The sequence below is a fragment of the Brienomyrus brachyistius genome, chromosome 23, assembly GCF_023856365.1.
Source record: "Brienomyrus brachyistius isolate T26 chromosome 23, BBRACH_0.4, whole genome shotgun sequence".
Lineage (NCBI taxonomy): Eukaryota > Metazoa > Chordata > Actinopteri > Osteoglossiformes > Mormyridae > Brienomyrus > Brienomyrus brachyistius.
This window is the reverse complement of record NC_064555.1, coordinates 17,602,270-17,623,853: the sequence shown is the minus strand read 5'-3', so window position 1 is coordinate 17,623,853 and position 21,584 is coordinate 17,602,270. Positions and strand designations below refer to the sequence as shown.

Sequence of the window (21,584 nt, the reverse complement as noted above, 5' to 3'; positions counted from 1 at the left end):
AATGCAGAGTTTTCTTGCGTTAATATGCGAATATTTAATTCCAGGGATGACATTTAATTTCTCTAACTGGCCGAAGACTGTTCACTCCCCCCTCCCATCCCTTTCAACACGCGTGACACAGACTCGCTTCAGCAGCTCGGCAGCTGATTGGCATGTGGCATCCTCCAATCAGCACGCTGCATGCCAGCTCTCTGGCCAATTAGGCGGGCCCGAAGAGAGATGGGCGGCCGACCCGGCATATCCAGTCGATGACGTAAGGCCTGTAACTATACCTGTGTTGACAGGAGTCTCGGTCTGATTTACGTTCTTGCTCCAGCGAGGTTTTTTAATCTTGACGAGAACTTGCTTAGATCTGGAGGTCGCTCATCCGGTGTGTTTCCGCAATTAATTGTGTCGTGGATCTGGCGTACGCCATGGCTGCCCTGTACGCGTGCACGAAATGCAATCAGAGGTTCCCGTTTGAAGCTCTATCCCAGGGTCAACAGCTCTGCAAGGTAAAGGCCTCGGGAGATGCGGGGACGCCGGCTCCCGGGGCTGCGAGAGCGCGCGTCGGGGATGCGGATCGCCGGAGGGACCGTGTCCGGGGGCTGCCCGCCCAATCATACCCAGCACCTACATAACGACACGATTGTTGGTTTAAATGTAGCCGGATTGCATGAGGGGTTAAGCCGGGATAATTTAAGTGTTCTTAGCCGCTCATTCGACATTAGAGCTCATCGGCAGGCAACTTTATACTGTGAAGTTTACGGCGATGCTGGATCCATGTCACCTGCCGGCGGTGACTAAATGGTACCAGGCGGTATTTCATCTATCCCGATGGTAGCAGCATATTCCTTAGTTCAAATCATGAAAATGTACATTCGTGTAATAATATTATGCTATGTGCGAATATTTATTATAATAAATTACGATAAAATAAACTCACCAAAATTTTCCCCGTTATGGTAATTATAACTCATACTTTTTGTAAATAATTTAGGTTTTTCGGAACGTTATCATGTGATCAAGAAAGATTACAGTCCCCCTTGGGCTAGACATGTGCAATCTCCTGATAGCCGCTGAGGATGGGAGAGAGCATCCCTCTGCTGCCCAGCCGGGAGGGGAGGGGGCAGCCATCTGCTTTCGGTGCTGCTGCTTGTGGGTGACCTCATCAGGGAGCCGTACATGGAGGTATTAATTTACAGGAGACAGGAAATCCCTGTATTAGCACATACTCGTCCTACCCGCTTTGTAATCCTGACTGCACACGCACTTGGGTGTCTGTACTCATTGACCTTTTCCTGGTCAGTGGCCCCGCCCTCTGCCTCCCATGGAGTTGAAGCCCTTTCACCAGCTGACTACCTGAGCCATAACCCTACCTTCCTTTATCAAACGCTGCTGATGTCACTGATTTCGCGCTGACCACCTCTGATGAGCCGCGTGTGTGTGTTCTGTACCACAGGAGTGTCGCATCGCCCACCCCATGGTGAAGTGTACCTACTGCCGCACGGAATTTCAGCAGGAGAGGTAGGCCACACCCGACCCCCCCCCCCCCGGTGTTACTACATAAACAAACAGTAGCGGTGAGCTGGTCTGCCACACCTCTGCCTGCACTGTGATGTAAACATACCTACGGGAAGGACAGTGACACTCGCCTGTTTGGGCGGCACGCTTCGCTGCCCTCTTGTTTGAGCAGCTAGTCACAGTCACGCCTGAAGACCAGGTACAACACCGAGGATGACTGGATTCGCGAGGAGAACATCAAGCGAGAACAGCAGCTTCCTGTGCCCTTCATTGCTCTGTCATTATTGCGATGCCTCAGGAATGGAGTTTATGAGTTTTAATGTGTTGTGTGTGTTCTCTGCCTTTGTGTTCCTGCTATTTTGCTGCATCCTTTGCTGCATCCAGCAAAACCAACACCATCTGTAAGAAGTGCGCCCACAATGTCAAGCTGTACGGCACGGTGAGTTGCTCCGCCGGTAGAGAAGTGTAACGGGGCTGGGAGGTGCCTTCTGTAGCTCCCGGCCTTGGCCACGCCCCCAAGCCCTTCCCACTGACTGCCTCAGCCAATCACTTTCTCACTGGCTCGCGGTTCCTCATTGGACCACACGTGCTCTGAAGGCAACAGTTGTGTTTTATCCATCCATCCATCTTTCATAACATCCCATACACGGTCATGTTATAGCCTGTCCCAGGCAGTACAGGGAGGAGACGCCGCTTCACCTAAACTACATGTGTTCGGATGGTGGGAGGGAAGCGGAATTTCCCAGAGAAACCAAACATGGGTTAACATGCAGCCTGCACACCCCTGCACCTACAGAAAGCCTGCGGCGAAGCTCAAACCGCAGCCCAGGGGGGGCGAGGCTACGCTGCCGGCCCCCAGGCCGCCGTACCACCCTGCCTGCCTGCCAGTCGATTCCTTAAAAAGCCAGAGTTGGGCTGTCTGTCTGTTTTCTGTTAGCTGAAAGGAAGGTGAAGGTGAAGTTTGTGTCTGTTGCTCTCGCCGGCTGCAGCCCAAACCCTGTCAGTACTGCAACATCATCGCCGCCTTCATCGGCAACAAGTGCCAACGCTGCACCAACTCGGAGAAGCGGCACGGGCCGCCGCAGCCCTGCGAGCAGTGCAAGCAGCAGTGCGCCTTTGACCGAAAGGACGACCGCAGGAAGGTGAGTCCCGGCGTCTGCGTAAGTCTGCGTGTCAGCCAGCGCGCCCCTCGACACGCTTTCCCTCCCCTGCAGGTGGACGGGAAGCTACTCTGCTGGCTCTGCACTCTGTCCTACAAGCGCGTGCTGCAGAAAACGCGAGAGCAGCTGGGCGGAGCCTCGCATGCCTCCCTGTCGCACAAGGAGCAGCTGTCGCACTATAACAGGTAGCACACATACACCGGCCTCCATGACGCTTAACGCACACAACCCCCATCCCACTGCATTCACTGCACAGCTGGATTCCCCCTGACACGAGTGAAGGTGGTATATGTGAAACTAGTGCAAATGGCAAATAAAGTATCACTTAATTTTCAAGTGCTCCCTGGGATTCGAACACATGACCTTTGCATCCTTAGCACAGTGCATCCCCTTGTTGAGCCACAGCACTCCTGGTGCTGACGCTGCCTCTTTTCGCACCTAGGCAGTGTTTTCACTGCCGGCGCTATATATTTTTATCTGCTTGTGCGCAGACGTATACAGCCGCGTGTAACGGCCCGCTAGGGTCCGGGGTGAGAAGGTTCTAGCTGTGCTCTGCATCCCCTCAGCCAGAAGACTCTGTCCACCTCCTCTCTGCAGAATGAAATTCCCAAGAAGAAGGGCAAGTTTGACAGCATCTCCACCAATGGAGACAGGTAAGCAGCTCCAGAGTCTGTCTGTCTGTCTGTCTGTGTCTGTCGTATGCTGTTGTCTAGCAAGCCTCAGTCAGGACTCCCAGCCGGGTTTATACCTGCTGAGGTATCGCTCCCCCTGATCAGAGCTGTTCTGTCCTCCCCATGAGCAGCTTCTCCCCGGATCTGGCACTGGACTCCCCAGGAACAGACCACCTGGTCATCATCACCCAGCTGAAGGAGGAGGTAGCCTCACTGAAGAAGGTTCTTCACCAGAAAGACCAGCTCATCCTGGACAAGGAGAAGAAAGTGAGTCTGTGTGTTTCTTTATCTGCCTTTGGCTGGTGCAGTTCTGCAGTATATGTGGGTTCTTGTTCTTCACTTGGGTGAGGACACTGAGTGCAGTGAAGGCACCATCTGCAGGTACTGGCTGTGGTAAGGAGGTGTGACTTAGCTCGGGTGGCGGGGCATGTGGGTGGATCGGTCCTGCTGCATGTGACTGAAACGTGTGTGCAGATCACAGAGCTCAGAGCAGAGTTCCAGTACCAGGAGAGCCAGATGAGGACCAAGATGAACCAGATGGAGAAAACCCACAAAGATCTAGTGGAGCAGCTTCAGGTGGGATGTGCCTGTCAGTATCTGTCTGCCTGCCTGTCTGTCAGGGTCTGTCTCTCTGCCTGTCAGGGTTCGTCTGCCTGTCTGTTAGGGTCTGTCTGTCTGTCAGGATCTGTCTCTCTGCCTGTCAGGGTTTTTCTGCCTGTCTGTCAGGGTCTGTTTCTCTAAAGCCAGAACATGGTCTCTAATAGGTCAGAAAAGCCTTTTTTGCAGCATTTGCTTTTCTCTGCTTTGGTCTGGGATCCTTACTGTATTGTTCACCAAAGTTGTGGTTCATTGAGATATTCATCATTTTATACACTATTTTGTACAATGAGAAGTTCCCTCCTTACTAACGATGAAGCATATAACCAATCAAAGCTCAGCGACCCTCTCAAGTGATCTCTGCTAAAATGGTTTCACATATTTTTCAGGCCTACCAAGATCTGTCTCTCAGGCCTGGAACACTGAATGCTTTAGTTATATAAGAACGGCAGGAATCTGCTCGGCTTCCTGTTGGTCACAGCTCTGTCCATGTGACTGCTGCCTGTTTGCGGCTCTCTGCAGACGCGGAACCGGGAGCTGCTGAAGCAGGTGGCTGCGCTCTCCAAGGGCAAGAAACCCACCATGACATCACCGTGAGGGGCCTTGGGAGCCGGGGGGGGGGGGGGGAGACTGCCGGAGGTGCAGGAGGTGCAGGGAGGGGACCACGGAGGGTGCTGTGCAAGGCTGGGATTCGGCTGCTGCACAGCACTTCGTTTCCATGGGGACCTGGATGTCTGGATGAGGGCTGCTGGCTTCCGTTCCGCCAGCAGGTGTCACCTGTGTGCGGCTGTGGCAGGTTGGTGTGACTCCCAGCCGGTGTGCCTGACTCACTGCTGTGACTCGGAGGCTTTGTGTAAGGACACAGCTGTGAAACGGCGGCACATGACAAACTGGGGGGGGCAGGGGTCACGCCTATCTGCACCTTCAGCATCTCCACACCGGATGTCATATTCATATTGACCCAAGTCAGGAGAAAGATGAATGTTCTGTGTGTGTGTGTGTGTGTATGTGTGTGTGAGTGTATGAAGGCATGACAGACTTGTAATTGCTTGGTTTTTCACGGTTTGTGACACTCCTATTATGTGGCGTTGATGATGATGATGATGGTGTAGAAATGAAGAGCATTGTGATGAGCAGCGATAGTCTTTTGTTTGGCTGTGAAGATCAGAGGATGTTTACAGGGAGAATCGACTTTCTCAGCCCTCTGCTACAATCCCAAACCAGGTTGCATTCATGCCCCTTTTCACTCGAACTCTTTTAATTTCTCACCCATCAATCCATCCCTCTACCTTCCTAACGCAGGAAACATAGGGCATCTGACTGACCTAATGAAAGATATTCAGGTCTCTGAGAACAGCAGATTGTCCAGTTGCCAAAAGGAAAATTTCCTTTGGAAGTGACCCACATAGATAAAACAACAGTGAAATAACCCTGGTTGCCGATGTGTAATATCATACTCGGTGTCCAAAAATGTACCAACTTCTGAGATTTTGACCTCTGTGCATTCAGTTGCTAGGATACAGGATGTGTCTACATGGGGCACAGGGTTTCAGCCTTCGCTCTGGGAGCAGCTAGTGCTGCCTGGATGGCTGCGGACAGCCTGTGCAGTATGTGACTCTGTTCTCGTAGCGGCGGCCTTTGCACTCACCGTGGTAATACCTCACTTCTCGGGTTGATCTTTCTTACATTTGGTGTGACTAATAAACACTATTTATTTACTCATCTGTATATTAGAGGTTTTTTCAAAGGCTCACCCCTGTCGGCAGATTTGCACGGCTGTAGCAGGGGGTCTGTACGTGGTGCTGGTTAATGAACAACAATGCATGTAAATAGTGTTTTATATGGGAATGTGTACATCCTCAGACCGAGGCTGGAACGGACCGATCTGGCCTCACAGGCCGTAACTCTGTCACGTCAACATGTACTGCCATAACCCCAATAAAGCATCGTGCTCGGGGAAATGCACTTTGGGTGTATTTGTGTGTGAGTTTATCTGTGTGTGCATATACACATATGTGAGATGTCGTGTGAACAGGTCCTGACTGTGAGATCTCGCTGCTCCCCCAGAGGAGGGCTGAGCTTTGGTAGTCCAGGTTACAGCCTCAGCATGTGAACTTAAGGGACAGCGGCCTCCACGACATCCCTCCACCAGGGGGCGTTTGACTGTCTGCAGCACTGCCGACTGAAGAGAAGGGTAGGAGAAGCAAAAATAGCAAGGCTGAGTCACACACACTCGCTGACGCAGACGCACAGCTGCTGTAGTTATCCGCCTCGGCCCTCTCCCGTATCTCCCTGTTTCTCCCTGAAATGTTTCTCACCGTATTTTTTGCTGTGTTCAGTTTGTTTTAGGTCTGTCAGAACTAGGGACTGGCCCCTGAGTTTATGAAATGTGTCTAGATCATCTGCTGGGCTCCTGGCAAGGCCGTTGAAGGGAGCCTGGAGTCTGGGTGGTGGTTCTGCTTATGATGCGTGTCTAGATGCTGCTGGTGGGGGTGAATGGAGGTTCTAGCTTTAGGGACGTTGGTCACATGACAGTATGTGTGGTACTATGGGATGTATGAGCAGAAGACTGCAGAGGAAAAGGCAGGACGGGAGTTTGAGAGAAACAAAGGCTGTCTGCTGTGTCTACCATGGGGAGGGACCGGAGGAATGCAGAGGCGGGGGGATCAGGTGTCTGGGGGGGCGGCTAAAAGGGGTATAAATTTAGCACCAGCCGGGTGGCAAGATAGCAGACGTGCACACGCACTGGTGGGGTCAGTACAGAGGAGCCTGAGCTCAGGAGGCACAGAAGCAGAGCACCAAGGGTGGGAGAGGACCAGCGTTAGCCGTTGGCCTTGGGGGGCTCCACAGCGACACCATGGATTTCCAGTCCAGCATCATCCACGACTCCGGGCCCATGGACAACCTGGAAAAACAGCTGATCTGCCCAATCTGCCTGGAGATCTTCTCCAAGCCGGTGGTGATCCTGCCATGCCAGCACAATCTGTGCAGGAAGTGTGCCAACGATGTGTTCCAGGTGAGGGTGCGGGGGGGGGGGCACCAGGACGGGGTGGGGGGCAAGTGGACAGCGGGAAGGACGAAAGTGAGGAGGAATGAGGACGAGGACGGAGAATGGCTCTGAGAAGTGTCATTGACGTCCTGTAATGGATGAAGGAGTCGTGCTTCTATGCAGCAGTTAAATCGTCAGAATTGAAATACATCCGGCCGCTTTTTACTTTAGTCCTTCATGTTGTACAGTGACAGGGTCCCCTCTCCCCACCCCCCTGCATGTTGAGGACGGCCCCACAGACTGCACCCCCCCCCCTGTCCGTTTGCAGGGGAGGGGCTATTGAGGGACGAGTCAGCGGCATGCAGTGCTATTTCGGGAGGATGATCTGAGGAGGTCGTGGCCTCGCTGGCAACCTAAGTGCAGGCGTGCTCAGACAGCCAGCATAGGCCTATGCCATTGCAGGGCAGGCAGGCATGTGTGCAGATGTAGATGCAGATTCACACACATGGGCTGAGACGGCCGGCGTGGGCCGATGCCTTCGTACAGCACACAAGCGCATTCGCAGACGCATGCACATGCAGACGCATGCACATGCAGACGCATGCACATGCAGACGCATGCACATGCAGACGCATGCACATGCAGACGCATGCACATGCAGACGCATGCACATGCAGACGCAGAGACACAGATCCATGCACATACATGTCCCCATAGCCGTTCGTTCGCATGCATGCACGTAGTGCACACAGCCTGTGGGAGCTGGAAGGTTCTGCAGTCACGGTGGTCAGCATTCGTCTTTCACACTTCAGCACTGCACACTGAGCAGCAGTGCAGACACCCTCTCTGCAGTGTGGGGGGGAGGCGCTGGCTGTGACCCTGACTGATTATCCTCACCTCCCCCCCAAGTTAACTCACAGAGACTCCCAACGCAGCAGAAACAAATTGTAGAGAACTCAAAAGAAAATGGTGTTTTTGCACACAACCCCTCGCCTTCCTTTCCCATAATACTGTATTATTTACCTTTATGCTTGTATCATAAATATCTATTTTGGTAGCAGCACATGTTTGCCCTGTCAATAAAGGCAAAGAGGGCCTGTAAGCTGATCTCTGCGGACAGACACTGGCAGAAAGCTGTGAAAGCAGGCATCCAGCCCCTACTGGCTGCGGAGCTACAGCTGGCCCTCCATCATGACGCTGAGGCACCGTCCGCTTTAGGAGTGATGGCCAGAGAGTCACTTTAACGTATGCGGTGCCGTGCCATAGCTGAACACACAGACTGTATCTGCATTGTGAGTGAACACGGAACATGGCTATTGGTGTGTAGGAAACAGCTTCATCAAGTCCCAGGCTGAAAATCTACCCCCCCACTGCAGGCTGCTAACCCTTACTACTCATCGCGGGGCACCAACATCACTGGGGGCCGATTCCGCTGCCCCTCTTGCCGGCACGAGGTGGTCCTGGATCGCCATGGTGTCTACGGCTTGCAGCGTAACCTACTGGTGGAGAACATCATTGACATTTACAAGCAGGAGAGCAGCAGGTGAGGGTGGAGTCCGTGAGTGTGCGAGCGTGCAGGTCTCGAGCAGGTGAGGGCGGGGTCCATGAGTGTGCGAGTACGCAGGTCTCGAGCAGGTGAGGGCGGGGTCCATGAGTGTGCGAGTACGCAGGTCTCAAGCAGGGGAGGGCGGAGTCCGTGAGTGTGCGAGCGTGCAGGTCTCGAGCAGGTGAGGGCGGGGTCCGTGAGTGTGCGAGCGTGCAGGTCTCGAGCAGGGGAGGTCGGGGTCCATGAGTGTGCGAGTACGCAGGTCTCGAGCAGGGGAGGGCGGAGTCCGTGAGTGTGCGAGCGTGCAGGTTTCGAGCAGGGGAGGGCGGGGTCCGTGAGTGTGCGAGTGTGCAGGTCTCGAGCAGGGGAGGGCGGGGTCCGTGAGTGTACGCAGGTTTCGAGCAGGGGAGGGCGGGGTCCGTGAGTGTGCGAGCGTGCAGGTCTCGAGCAGGGGAGGGCGGAGTCCGTGAGTGTGCGAGCGTGCAGGTCTCGAGCAGGGGAGGGCGGAGTCCGTGAGTGTGCGAGTGTGCAGGTCTCGAGCAGGGGAGGGCGGGGTCCGTGAGTGTACGCAGGTCTCGAGCAGGGAAGGGCGGAGTCCGTGAGTGTGCGAGTGTGCAGGTCTCGAGCAGGGGAGGGCTGGGTCCGTGAGTGTGCGAGCGTGCAGGTCTCGAGCAGGGGAGGGCGGAGTCCGTGAGTGTGCGAGTGTGCAGGTCTCGAGCAGGGGAGGGCGGGGTCCGTGAGTGTGCGAGTACGCAGGTCTCGGGGAGGCGTTGAGCTTCATGGCAGATGCCCACTGGTGTCATGCTGGTAGTGGTGCAGGGCAGAGCAGCCAGGAAGGCTGGGGTAGCATGTGAATGATGTCTGATCCATCACTGGTGTGCTGGGCCTTAGTAGGTAAGCTACGTCGTTAAGTGTCACACACTTCGCTTAGTCACTCGCCTGTCTACTGCCAGCCAGCCTGATTCCTATGTGCCTCTGCAGCCTCCACTCAGTCACACACGCTCACTTACCACATTTTTTATGAACGACAGGTGTCACATCAGCTGGAACACACTATACACACCGACACACGCAGGTGCACAACATGGGAGGAAGCGAGAGAGTCACACTTCTCCGTGTGAGTCAGTGCGTGGATGTGGAAAGGGGGGGGGGCTGTGTTAAACCAGCCAGCATGTGGCACCGCGAGGCAGCACAGGGGGGACAGCTGGTGGCGGAGCTACAGCAGGGTGTCGGGTGACTCTTGCTGAGCTGCTATCTACAGGCGGAGCTGACCCCTGTCCCTTAAAAGGACGGACTGTGTGGGAACTGAACTCAACTTCATGACGTTAAAAGAAAAGGAGAGAGGGAGAGGTGGGGGTCACTGACAGAGAGCTGGGCTGAGGAAAGGTCAGGATAGAGGGCGCTTCTCATCTCCAGTGCACATGGCCGCATGTGTAAATAAAGCACAACACTGCTGTCGCCATGGACACAGCTCCCGCCGCCAGACACAGGGTCACTGCGGGATTAGTCAAACCCAAAAAAGCACAGGTGTGTGCGCTCATTTTGATAAGCCCCCCCCTCCCCCACAGTCCACGCCCAATTAAAACCAAAGCGGAGCAGCCTATGTGTGTGGAGCATGAGGACGAGAAGATCAACATCTACTGCATCACCTGCCAGGTGCCCACCTGCTCCATGTGCAAGGTGTTCGGGTCCCACAAGGACTGCCAGGTGTCCCCACTGCAGGCTGTCTACCAGACGCAGAAGGTGAGCACCCCTCTGAAGTCACATAGACGTCACTGCAGGGCGTAAACCTGAACAAAATGGGACTGCGGAGTGAGTGACAGGTCGCCAAGGGCAGCCGGAGGGAGCCGTCACCCAAGCGGAAGGCTGAAGAATGCATAGGGATGCATATTTTTATACGTGTCTGTCTGAGGGGAGCATGTGTCTGTTTTTGAGCCCAGAACAGGTCACCACATGCCTCAAGGGGGCGGCTCTGGCTCTATAATTAGCTGTGCATAAAACACAGATGACTGCGGGAAACAGGGCTTACGCGCCTTTAACCTAGAGAGAGACAGGCAACGTGTATACAGGCGTTTCTGGGACGCTGTGTGTGTGTGTGTGTGTGTGTGTGTGTGTGTGTGTGTGTGTGTGTGTGTGTGTGTGTGTGTGTGTGTGTGTGTGTGTGCACTGTACACGTCTAAGGATGGAGGTGCGGGGTCAGGGAGGGGAGGAGCTGTGAGCATAAGTTCCTTTAACCGAAATACACATCACTCGTGTTGCTGTCGCACGCAATTAGCCACTCGAAGCTAGCCGGTAAATATAGCGAGTTTTGGTGGGGGGGGGGTTACCAGACCAACGGTGCTGAGCAGGACAGCTCAGCGCATTTGGGGCTCAATGTAGCACTAGCTGGTCCCAAGGACGCACCCCCCGTCCCCCAGGATCGCCTTTCGGGCCCTGCTGCCGGGGTCATGCCTGTCACACCACCACCGGCATGTCCGTTTGCATCTCTGTCCTGGTGCCTGCTTCAGTTTACACGTGTCACACGCGTATGTGCTGGCAGTCACGCACGCGCGCACGCACACACATACACCCAGCATGCTTTGTGCTGGGTGGAGAGCCTGGCCCTGTGAATAGCAGCCCAGGACATCCCCTTATAAGTGCAGCCAGAGGTGTGTTTGTGTGTGTGTGTGTGGTTGTAGTGTGCAGACAGGGACAGGCAGGGGCACGTCCAGGCCTGCTTGTGTGTCGCCTGGATGATAAGATACCTCGAGAGGGGGGGGTGCAGGTCATCTCAGGGAGCATGTTTTCCAGGGAGAGTAAATCATACACCAGAGAATGTGTGTGTCAATCTGCCTTAGTAGCAACAACAAAAGATTGCAAATAACAAACAAAAAAGGATGTTACAATGAAAGAATGACAGGATGCCGTCTGCGTCTGTCTGTCTGTCTGTGTGTGTGTGTGTGTGTGTGTGTGTATGGCAGACGGAGCTGACTGACGGCATTGCAGCCATGGTGGCAGGAAACGAACGGATCCAGGCAATCCTCACCCAGATGGAGAACACCTGCAAAATCATCGAGGTTTGCTAGGGGGCGCCGTCGAGCTGTGGAGGCCTAAAATTCGGACACTAAGATGCATAGCTCTCTTGGACATATTGCTTTGGTCGTCATATTAATTTAAGATTCCACCCCCCCCCAGGAGAACAGCATGAGGCAGAAGCAGCTGCTGAGCGAGCGGTTTGACGGCCTCTACGCGCAGCTGGAGGAGCGCAAGGCGGAGCTGCTGGCGCGAATCACGGAGGAGCAGGACTGCAGGACGGCACGCGTGCACGAGCTGGTGCAGCAATACCGCCAGCAGCTGGAGAGCAGCTCCGCGCTCATGGAGAGCGCTCTCGCCTCCATGGAGGACCCGGGAGAGGCCAGCTTCCTGCTGGTGGGCCTCCCCCCACTGCCGCCGCCCGCCGTGGCTCTGACATCCTCTCACTGTTATTATTACATAATGCAGTTTCTGTGGGTAAAACTTTACTTCAGGAGGCACAAATAATACACGGTATTACTCATGTTTTAAATAACCACAAACTAAGCCTTAGTTACATACTGATCTCATGTTAATTCATCATTAATGAATCGTGATGCTTTCTGTTTTATCCTGAGCAGTTGCTGTGTTCGTTACTGCATCTGTTAATTCTGTTCACCTTTGTGAACTGCTGCAGTGACGAGTCATGAGTGACACAGGTGAACAATCTCATGATTGTTTGTCATTTAGGAATCATGATGCATCTTTTATCTCAAGAAGCTACTATATTTGTTGATGATTTGTACGTTTACTTGTAACTGAGTTACTGCTAAGTATTTGTGTGCCGTCCAGCACAGTGTCACCGTCTCTGTATAAACCTGTAAGAACTGTCAACTGTAAGTCTCTCACTATCCTATCCGTCAATCAGCTGATCAAAGGTCTCCAAACCCTTTTCAAGGCCATAAGAAAAACGGCCACCTTCCTTCCTGAGCAGATGGGGGCCCCCTGGTGGCCCCGGGCCCTAAGCAGACTTTCAGGTTGCTGATGCCTTGGGCTGCTCTTGCCTGATCATGTGATCGTGTCACACTGCCATTTCTCTCATTCCTCTAACTGTTCCTCTCACTCTCATTCCCACGGCTGCTGATGGGAACCTACAGACGGCTAAACGGCTCCTGAAGGAGTAAGTTCTCCCTTCTCCCCGTATCCCATAACCCCACCCGTCACAACCTTCTCCAGACCTTCATGGTGAGGAACATCACTGACCTCTCCCCTGACTGTTCTTTCAGCATGTCCAGTGCTGCCCAGTGCTGTCCCACTGAGCGGATAGAACCCGAATACGAGAACATGGACCACTTCACCCTGGACACCCAACATGTGGAGGAGCTGCTGCAAGCAATGGATTTTGGTTTAGGTCCGTAAACCCCTAACTATCATGCTTACAGGCACCCGAGAACCGGGCCTGGACCCCATGTTACCTTGTGCTCAAAATAATTCTGCTGAAGTCTGTTTTGTATCAATGATCTCTTATCTACGTTGACTTACTGTTCAATTGATGATACACAACCAACTCAAACACCATGACACTAATCGACTAATCTTCATCTACCGCAAAGTTTTCAATCTAAAGCAACATACAAGTCTGCCCAACCAGAGTTTTCATAAAGGCAGAAAGGGATTTATGAATGCACGAGTGGAAATGGTGAGACTGGTTTTCTGGACATTAGACAGCAAAGCTACTGGATAATGATGTTTGATTTTGGTTGGCATGGCTACCTGTGTTCTGGGAGCATCCGCGCTACCTTTGGTACTGTCTGCGTAGAGTCTGAGGTCCACTGCGTCCAAAGCCCTCTCTTCTTTGAACTCACCCATCTGACCTTCAACATTTCTCCTTCAGATGAAGATGAGGATGAGGAAGATGAGGAGGGAAATGAGGAAGGAAATGAGCAGGGCAAGGCGGGAGAAGAGACAAAGCAGGCCAAAGGTGGGAGAGGTGAAATTGCTCTTTCACTAAGTGTCGTTCGCTAGGAATTGTCTAGTAGTGTGTATGTCTGTGGTAGTGGGAGTCGAGCATGTTTGTTGTGTGTGTGACGCCTGTACCTCTTCAGTAGTTTGTGGGTGTGTGTGACTTTCACTGCATCTGCACTATTGTCCTTCTGTTCACAGAATAGCAACGTGCACCACGACAGAGAAGATATGGAGAGAGCAGGACACGTGACTTTAAGCAGGAAGAGGACAAAGGGAAAGTGGGTAGATGGCTAGAGGAGGACTGCAATGAATCATGGTGCGTTAGCAACTCAGGTCTCACATTCTGCGACTAGGAAGAACATTTTTTCAGAGCATTTTCTTATTTTTCACAAACGAATTTTCACACATATACACTTTGGTGCTGTTTGGTCGTCTGGAAACAGGACAGAAGAGGTGCACGTTCAACACGTAGTTAGACACGATGAGGTATTAAAGTTTTGATTCTTTTAGTGAGAAAGAATTAACCGCCACAGTATGTAAGTGGAGGATTTCCTGGCAAACAGCGCCCCCTGCCGCCAAGAATGCGAAAACCCTCCGAAATTCTAACAGCTCCGAGTGAGTGAACTCATCAAAGGAACGTTTGTATATCTGTATGCAAACTTAGTGTTTTATACATTTTATATTATCAAATGTTGTTTGTGCTGACGATAATGATTATAATAATCATTAATCTTGACTATGTTTTGTATATGATGTGAGAATAGAACAACGTATATGTAAGATATGTGACCACAGGTATGACGGATAAAAAAAAAAAATAATAATAAAAATGCCGCGCAACCTTGTATGCGATAGAAGACGGCGGTAAGGCACGCGCAGCAGCGGACGGGCCGAAGACCCGATCCTCTAGAAAAATCCATAGGTGTAGGTTTCCAGACAATCTGCTTTTAATGTAGTCAAGGTTAGTGTGAGAGGTGAGTCGGACACGGTGGCTGCAAATTTCGTGATAACTGCACAGCAAAATAAAATTTTGATTTTCATGTTAATTTGGGTTTGTCTGCTCCGTCTGTGTTTTAGTTACATACGGAATACCACTGATTGTACGCAGGCTATGTCTGTGCATGGTGTTTAGTGTATCGTAAAAGGGCATAATTGTCTGAGAAAAGTAACCCCGTTTTCACCGGGCGTATACAGGCCAATTAGATATCAAGGGAAAACCGCAAAGGAATAGGATGGGATTTTCGAGTTTACTTAGACTAGAGAAAACTAATAATTAAAAAATAAAAAAGAGTAAGACATAGGGATATATTTCTATAACCTATCAATCTTTCCAAAAATCTTTATTAAAAACATAGGCCTATGTTTGATCCAACACTTCCACGTGCACTCTGAAAATAGGCCACAGTCTCTATATTGTTTCTGAACCGCAGTCCATGTCTAGCGGGTACAGAACCAAATCGCTAAAGACGCGTCTGACATTGCGTGATGCTCACGGACTGATTGGCTTTCGTCTGAGACGCCACGCTGGTAATCTGAGGCAGCTATGCCTCCTTTGGTCGGACCTATAATCAACTCTTTGTCAGAATTTTGGGTTCACATTTTAAATTAGATCCACTTCCAAGTAATTTAGCCTTGTTATGTATGGTCTGACCATCAGGAGATACATGCGCACTTTTCAATCAATATTTACAGTTAGTGTTCTGTTATAGTGGTTACTTACGATGTTAAAACCTATTTACAACCATCAACAATATTTACGACAATACATACGTATAGACAGCTTTTTAAAATAAATAAAAATTCAGGTTTGGCTTGACATTGCAGCTGTAAAAGACGAGAAATGTTGCAGAAGTCTCAATGAAATACGAAGAGGAAGTCAAAACGGTTATTTTGCACACGACTCCTGGTGCCAGTAGTGGTTTACACACATTTACACACTTAAAGAGCAGCACTAGCAGAGTTTGCATACTTTGAATATTTGGTTTCCTCCTCATCATTATCTATGGCACATGCATTTTATTGAGACAAGTGGTTCTTCGAGACAATCTCCGTTACAGAAATAACTGAATATAACATACATATATATATATATATATATATATAGTAGAAAGTGTCTTTAAATTTGGCTTTATCGGTCCTAGTATGCAAGCAGCAGATGAGAAGACAAAGCTCCTTCAGCAACAGCGGTTGCTCCGGGCGTCACAAGCTTCCAGGTACGGGTTTATGATGTGTTGTGACGGTGCCAGCTAATGTTTCTGCAAAGAATTTGAGTTATTTATTTAACAACCGTATTGCCAACTTTCATAAGCAGTTACGCAGGGGCGCAGGAGAGATTTTGGCAGTGGGGGGACCAAACAGTGAGCAAAAGGTCTCCACTCAAGTTTTTACCGCCATACTGGCATTCGGCATGATTTAATACACTAAACACTTTGACTGATACTGGCCGACATACATACAGTGTTACTTTGGTATGGAATGGCCCATCACTCGGAAATGGCCCACTGGACAATAGCAAACTTGGTCAAACTTGGATGAAGTCATTTTCTTTGTAGTAGCATACATAAATGAGCCTGTCGAAGGAACACTGTGACATATCTTTGTTTTTTTCCGGGTTGCTTTTTTCTGTATTGCATCCCGTTTTGGTCCGTGTGACCAAAACTTCGTCCGGCACGATTTAAGGCAGCTGTTCACGGTTTGTTCAACACCTAAACTCCGCCACGCCGAAAGTGCCATCGAATGTCACTGTGCGAAGTCACAACTGCGGAAAGTACCGATGTTTTTGAGTAAAATGTTTTAGAAAGTCACATCCGTGTTTGAGTTGTTTATCCTTCTTTAAATCGGTAGGTCATCGTGGAAGTGAATCATTTTAAAGCGATGTATAGGTTAATCGGAATGCGTGCACGTTACTCTGCTATCTACAGGCGGAGATGAGCGCGCGCGTGTACGGGCATCGGGATGCGCGCGCGCGCCTGAGTGGACTCCTTCTGCGAGTAGTGTCTGATAGCCGACGCAGTTTGATTTCAAACATCACACTGTCCAATCCTGTTTATGGATGCTACTTATCAAAGTTTTATTTTTTTCCCCTCAAAAGGGGGGGGGGGCGAATCACAGTCCCTGAATAACTGGGGGGATGTGTCCCCAAACCCCCTCTGATACGTGCCAAACACACGCACAGTATATTTAGTAGCTCTCAGTTAATGGAGTTTCTAGCCATCGAAAATATCGGGGGCTAAGTCAAGCTTAGGGTTACCGGCCTAACTACGCTCATGGGCTTGACTGGGAAGCAAGCTCCTCTGGCGAGGAGTTAAAGTCGCCGGGGAAGGAGACAAAGCGGTAGCGGCTTAGTTTTGTTTACTGAACCTGTGTTTCACAACTTAGTGGGAAATGCTACGTAAGTGTGGTAATGAAATAGTTTACACGCAATTTTTTTGCATGCTGTACAGGAGTTTACATTAGATATGTGCATTTATTTTAGACAGATAGGCGTCTACTTTCGAATACTAGTAGGCTACTCTAATAGGAGTATTTTGCCTAATAATAATAAACGTTGATACTTTGCAGCTTGTAAAGTCCGTGCACACACTTCTGTGTATTCAGTAGAATAACATTGACTAGTCACAGTAAAATATGCACTTTAACATTTTGTCATATATACATATATATGAAACTGTGGTATCTGAGTACAAAATGCTGAACTAGTGCAAAGTGCAGTTTTACCGGTGTTCTAGTCACAAAATTAATTGTATCTAACACCTGGCCATGGCAGATAGATGGTCATTTCTGGACAGTGGGGCTGGTCTGTGTGTCTGCCTGGGGGGTCGCCAGCAACATGCTGAACCAGTGCATGCCCCCAACCTGACCTGAGCTGATTCTGTTTTACCTCAGCTGAGTACCTCAGTGATTGGCCGACACTCTTGTTAACAGTGATGCTTCCCATTCACTCAAACTGGTGCATTAATCTCAGTGCTGCAGAGAAGCTGATTGGCCAGTGTCACTGTCACTCATCCACTGGCGATTCCATTGGCCGCACAGAGGAGAAACGCCGGGCCCGCCTCCAGCTGTACAGAGCCTCCACTGTCTGTCTGATCTTCATCATTGGGCAGGTGGTGGGTGAGTGCGGGAGGGGGGACACATTGCCTTAGTAACAGGAACAGCTTGCGTCCTGCTCTGTGTGAAGTGCGTGTGTTTCGCCCCTACCCAGGCGGCTGCCTGGCCCACAGCCTGGCCATCCTGGCGGACGCCGCCCACCTGCTCGTCGATTTCGCCAGCATGCTACTGAGTCTCTTCTCCCTCTGGGTAGCCTCCCGACCCGCTACCAAGGTCATGAGCTTTGGCTGGCACCGGGCAGGTGAGCACAGACAGCCTGTGATGATGTCAGACGGCGCAGGCTGCTGGTGCTGAGTGTGTACTATGTGCGGAAGCTGCTCCTTGCTCCCTATAAGCTTATAGCAGTGTCTCACAGTCTGGTTCTCCAGGAGCAAATAGTAAAAAGCAAATAGTGTCCATCAATTCACTTAAAAAAAAACTGTATTTGTCCCTGAAAGGAACGAAACTTACACAGGTGATCAAGGGCAGTGTTTACCAACCCAGTCCTCGGGGACCCCCAGACAGTCCGTGTTTTTGTTCCTGCCCAGCTTGAGTGTTCCAGCTATTCGATGTTCTTGATTGGCTGGAAGCTGGGAGGGAGCAAAAATGTGGACTGACCGCGGCTCCCCAAGGGAATCACTGCTGTAGGGTAAGTCGGTCCCCCCGTGTGTGTGTTTGCAGAGATGCTGGGCGCCCTACTCTCCGTGCTCTCCATCTGGCTGGTGACAGCCGCCCTGGTCTCCATGGCGGTATGGCGGCTGATGTCACAGGACTTCCACATCGACGGCGGCATCATGCTCATCACGTCAGGCTGCGCCGTGGCTGCAAACATCGTGTGCGGCTCCCCGTCTCGGTGTCGCCTTCCCCTTCCGCTTTTTACATGATTTAGAGCCTCTCAAACTTTTCAGCCCACAACTCCATTATGGTGCCAGGAAGTCATGACCCCCACTCTGCTGACCGGAGGGGGGCAGGGGGGAAGCTTGGTAGATTTATTGCGAGCAACCTATTGTGGTTAAAATGTAATATTTTTGTCATGCTTTTTAAGATTTTATGAACATATCCTAGTCCAGAGGCAGCTTGGGTTGTGCGTGACTTCTTTGACCACTGTCAGTGTAGTTTGTCAGAGTAGTTTGTAAGTGTAGTTTGTAAGTGTAGTTTGTCAGTGTAGTTTGTAAGTGTAGTTTGTGTGTAGTGAGTACAGGTTGCCAGGGTTACTGCTAAAACTCAATTCTGGTAATGATCTGAAGCGAGAGTGTATGTGATCTGTAACCCAGTCTCTGCCCCCACCCCCAAAGGATGGGCATCACCCTCCACCAGTCCGCTCATGCCCACGGCCCCTTTCGCAATGGACCAGGACCCCAGAGATTGCAGCCGAACGCCAGCGTGCGTGGAGCCTTCATCCATGTGATCGGCGATCTGCTGCAAAGCCTGGGAGTGCTGCTGACTTCCTATGTCATCTATTTCGAGGTGACTTTGCCTGGCGCTGGCTTGCTGTATGCAAAGAGCATCACCTCACAGCACTGGGGTGAGGGGGCACTCTTTGATTGGTCTGTGTGAGGGTGTGTACTTTGCACTTTATTCAAGGAATTGATTTAATGCTTTCTGCTTGTTATATGGACCTAAGTGAATTGTATAGATGTGTTAAACCGTTTTCTCCTTGCTGCTTGTTCAGTGTTCCTGCGCTCCCCCCAGGCTGTCTATAGGGGGAGGGATTACCTGCAGTGTGGGTGAATCTTCCTTAACCTGCCTCTCTGCCCCCCCCCCCCCCCCCCCCCCCCAGCCGGAGTACAGGATCATCGACCCCATCTGCACGTTCCTTTTCTCTGTGCTCGTCCTGGGGACGACCCTCACTGTGCTGCGGGATGTCCTGACGGTGTTAATGGAGGGTGAGGTCAGCCAGGATGCAGCGTGCGCACAGGAGCCGCCCATTTGCTGGGCTGCTGTGCACAACTTAGTCATTCCGAAAAGCCAGAGAGCCATTGTTTCTCTATTCAAAGGAAAAAAACTTAATTAACTAACTAACTAAAATAAGTAAAATAACTAACATTTATATATGACATCCTGCATTTGTACACACTGTTAGGTGAAAAAGCACAACATTCACACTGACACACACACAACCTGTACTCATATCTTTGTGGGGACTGTCCATTGTTTTCTATGGGAAAATCTCTAATCCCAACAATGACAACCTTAACCCCTAACCAGCCCTAGTCTTAAACAAAAGTAACCAAACAAAATACAAGACTTTTGTCGTCTGTTTTTTGATTGCAGTCACAGATAAAAAAAAAATAACAGAATTTCCCCTTGTGGGGACAACATCAAAATGCCAGGTTTTTATCACATTATGAACGCGCATGCACACACACACACACACACACACACACACACACACATACAAAGGAAGGAATTCTGGGGACAGAATTAGGCTGAACATGATAATTAGGCTACAGCCATCCAATGGGAGGGAAGCTAAGCAGGTCGTCTCCTCTGCGTCCCCTTAACAAAAAGCATGGCCACCTGCCAGCCTGCCGCCCCGCTGAGCTCGCTGCCAGCCCTCAGGGCGCCTGTTCAGCATGCACTGCCTTACCGTGCCCCTCGTCCTGCCAGCCCCCAGGCCGCCTGTTCAGCATGCACTGCCTGACTATGCCCCTTGTCCTGCAGGCACACCGCCCGGCCTCCACTTCACGCAGGTGAAGCAGTCTCTGCTGTCCGTCTGCGGCGTTAGGCAGCTGCACAGCCTGCACATCTGGGCCCTGACAGTCAACCAGCCCATGCTGTCCGTCCACATTGCCGTGGGTGAGCCTACCCCTCGCTCTCCTGAGGCCTTCACTGTTCTCCATCTGCTGTACCTGGCTCTCTCTCTCTCTCTCTCCTCTTGCTGTCTTTTTTTTGCTGACCATGATTTGAATTCGATCTGTGCCTTATAGTACTTTTTCAAAATAAATCCTGCTACTTGCTGCTTTGAGCCCCCTAGGCTGTGCCACACAGAAGGGCTTTCATTGGCAGCTCGGGGCTGGCAAAGCACGATTCCCCACAATTACAACAAATGGACACGAGGTGGCAGTGAAGTACCTTGATTTTTTTCTTTCTTTTTTTCATTTTTTTTCTTTTTACGCACCAGCTGTACAGAAATATTAAATATTTATTTTGATATGTCCTCTTCTGATGATGGGCCAATATAATTCAGACATTTAACATATTTTTTTGCAGTGATTTTTTTTTATGTCTCTAAGTTGTCTATGCTTGACTGCAGTTTCACTCTGCTGCAGCTGCTCATAAATCTGAAAAAGAGCTGTTTACTATCTTGCGTCTTACTGGCCCCTAAAGCATGGAAGCTCAGGCTTCCCTCCATTTTGCGCTGTTTGTTTTAACATGGATCAGTTTGAACCACTGAAGCCTGCAGGTTGCTGACATTTCAGGTCCAGAAATTAAACATCCAAACCATGATTTTGTTTCGACCAACCACTTGAGTACCCTGTGACTGTGACTCTTTATGCTCAACTGGTTCGTTCACCTCTGATTGAGACTGTGTGTATGTGTGTGTGTGTGTGTTAACTCAGAGGACGGTGCTGAGGTGCAGACCTTGCTGAAGGAGGCCAGCCAGATGCTGCAGTCCCAGTACGGTTTCCATACCATCACCATCCAGATTGAGGACTACTCTGAAGACATGGTGCATTGCCACCAATGCCAGGACCCTGCAGAGTGATTGTGGTGTGTGTGTCTGTGTCTGTGCATGTGTAATTTTGTGCGTGCCTGCGTGTGCTCTTCCATCATCATGTGACAGAGAGGAAATCGAGTCCAGGGTAAACAAACAGGGAGCAGTAGTTCATGGCTGAAGCAGACTTAAGAAATACACCTGTGTTTTGTTTTGTTTTGTTTATGCCAAGCTGAATGCTGGGCTGGGATCAGCCTCGGGTCCCACTTGCCCCCGCATGTCCTGTGATCTAGACACTGTCAGCTGTGTAGTATTTTAATGAAAATGTATTATAGCTACCAAATGAATAAATCCTGAGAGGTTGCGTTGGGGGGGGGGTGTAAGATCACATTCCTTTCCCTTTTCAAAGCACACGCCT

General features: G+C 50.8%; 3 protein-coding genes across 8 annotated transcripts; all 3 read left to right on the top strand.

Moving 5' to 3' along the window:
• Positions 1-227: 227 nt before the first annotated feature.
• Positions 228-4,560, top strand: LOC125719525 (protein FAM76A). 2 transcript variants are annotated; one of them, XM_048994387.1, is made up of 9 exons: positions 229-494; positions 1,442-1,506; positions 1,888-1,942; positions 2,493-2,645; positions 2,718-2,848; positions 3,230-3,316; positions 3,466-3,601; positions 3,809-3,910; positions 4,454-4,560. In XM_048994387.1, the coding sequence occupies exons 1-9, from the start codon at positions 414-416 to the stop codon at positions 4,526-4,528; spliced, it is 885 nt and encodes a 294-aa protein (XP_048850344.1). In that variant the 5' UTR covers positions 229-413; the 3' UTR covers positions 4,529-4,560. The 2 variants fall into 2 exon arrangements, with proteins under 2 accessions (XP_048850343.1, XP_048850344.1); XM_048994386.1 differs by having other exon boundaries at positions 228-494; positions 2,493-2,848.
• Positions 4,561-6,647: 2,087 nt separating this feature from the next.
• On the top strand, positions 6,648-14,468 carry LOC125719522 (E3 ubiquitin-protein ligase TRIM63-like). 2 transcript variants are annotated; one of them, XM_048994384.1, is made up of 9 exons: positions 6,648-6,947; positions 8,297-8,463; positions 10,035-10,209; positions 11,427-11,522; positions 11,641-11,874; positions 12,615-12,637; positions 12,744-12,868; positions 13,352-13,438; positions 13,621-14,468. In XM_048994384.1, exons 1-9 carry the CDS (start codon positions 6,789-6,791, stop codon positions 13,623-13,625), a joined length of 1,071 nt encoding a protein of 356 aa, XP_048850341.1. In that variant the 5' UTR covers positions 6,648-6,788; the 3' UTR covers positions 13,626-14,468. The 2 variants fall into 2 exon arrangements, with proteins under 2 accessions (XP_048850341.1, XP_048850340.1); XM_048994383.1 differs by having other exon boundaries at positions 13,352-13,447.
• A 121-nt stretch (positions 14,469-14,589) lies between these two features.
• LOC125719520 (zinc transporter 2-like) lies at positions 14,590-21,537 on the top strand. 4 transcript variants are annotated; one of them, XR_007385103.1, is made up of 8 exons: positions 14,590-15,635; positions 17,387-17,532; positions 17,624-17,770; positions 18,190-18,361; positions 18,804-19,033; positions 19,289-19,394; positions 20,173-20,307; positions 21,072-21,210. XR_007385103.1 is itself a non-coding variant. In XM_048994380.1 (8 exons), exons 1-8 carry the CDS (start codon positions 15,565-15,567, stop codon positions 21,215-21,217), a joined length of 1,077 nt encoding a protein of 358 aa, XP_048850337.1. In that variant the 5' UTR covers positions 14,590-15,564; the 3' UTR covers positions 21,218-21,537. The 4 variants fall into 4 exon arrangements, 3 of the variants coding, with proteins under 3 accessions (XP_048850337.1, XP_048850336.1, XP_048850338.1); XM_048994380.1 differs by having other exon boundaries at positions 18,190-18,343; positions 18,804-18,975; positions 21,072-21,537; XM_048994379.1 differs by having other exon boundaries at positions 18,804-18,975; positions 21,072-21,537.
• Positions 21,538-21,584: the final 47 nt, after the last annotated feature.

What these genes read in the sequence shown, in the direction of transcription:
- LOC125719525 (XM_048994386.1), top strand. Translation starts at nt 414, where the DNA reads ATGGCTGCCCTGTACGCGTGCACGAAATGCAATCAGAGGTTCCCGTTT. An exon ending in ACGGAATTTCAGCAGGAGAG is followed by an intron (nt 1,507 to 1,887) that starts GTAGGCCACACC and finishes TGCTGCATCCAG; the next exon opens with CAAAACCAACACCATCTGTA. An exon ending in ATCTAGTGGAGCAGCTTCAG is followed by an intron (nt 3,911 to 4,453) that starts GTGGGATGTGCC and finishes GGCTCTCTGCAG; the next exon opens with ACGCGGAACCGGGAGCTGCT.
- LOC125719522 (XM_048994383.1), top strand. Translation starts at nt 6,789, where the DNA reads ATGGATTTCCAGTCCAGCATCATCCACGACTCCGGGCCCATGGACAAC. An exon ending in GCTAAACGGCTCCTGAAGGA is followed by an intron (nt 12,638 to 12,743) that starts GTAAGTTCTCCC and finishes CTGTTCTTTCAG; the next exon opens with CATGTCCAGTGCTGCCCAGT. An exon ending in AGCAATGGATTTTGGTTTAG is followed by an intron (nt 12,869 to 13,351) that starts GTCCGTAAACCC and finishes TTTCTCCTTCAG; the next exon opens with ATGAAGATGAGGATGAGGAA.
- LOC125719520 (XM_048994379.1), top strand. Translation starts at nt 15,565, where the DNA reads ATGCAAGCAGCAGATGAGAAGACAAAGCTCCTTCAGCAACAGCGGTTG. An exon ending in CTTTGGCTGGCACCGGGCAG is followed by an intron (nt 17,771 to 18,189) that starts GTGAGCACAGAC and finishes GTGTGTTTGCAG; the next exon opens with AGATGCTGGGCGCCCTACTC. An exon ending in GTGTGCGGCTCCCCGTCTCG is followed by an intron (nt 18,362 to 18,803) that starts GTGTCGCCTTCC and finishes CCACCCCCAAAG; the next exon opens with GATGGGCATCACCCTCCACC.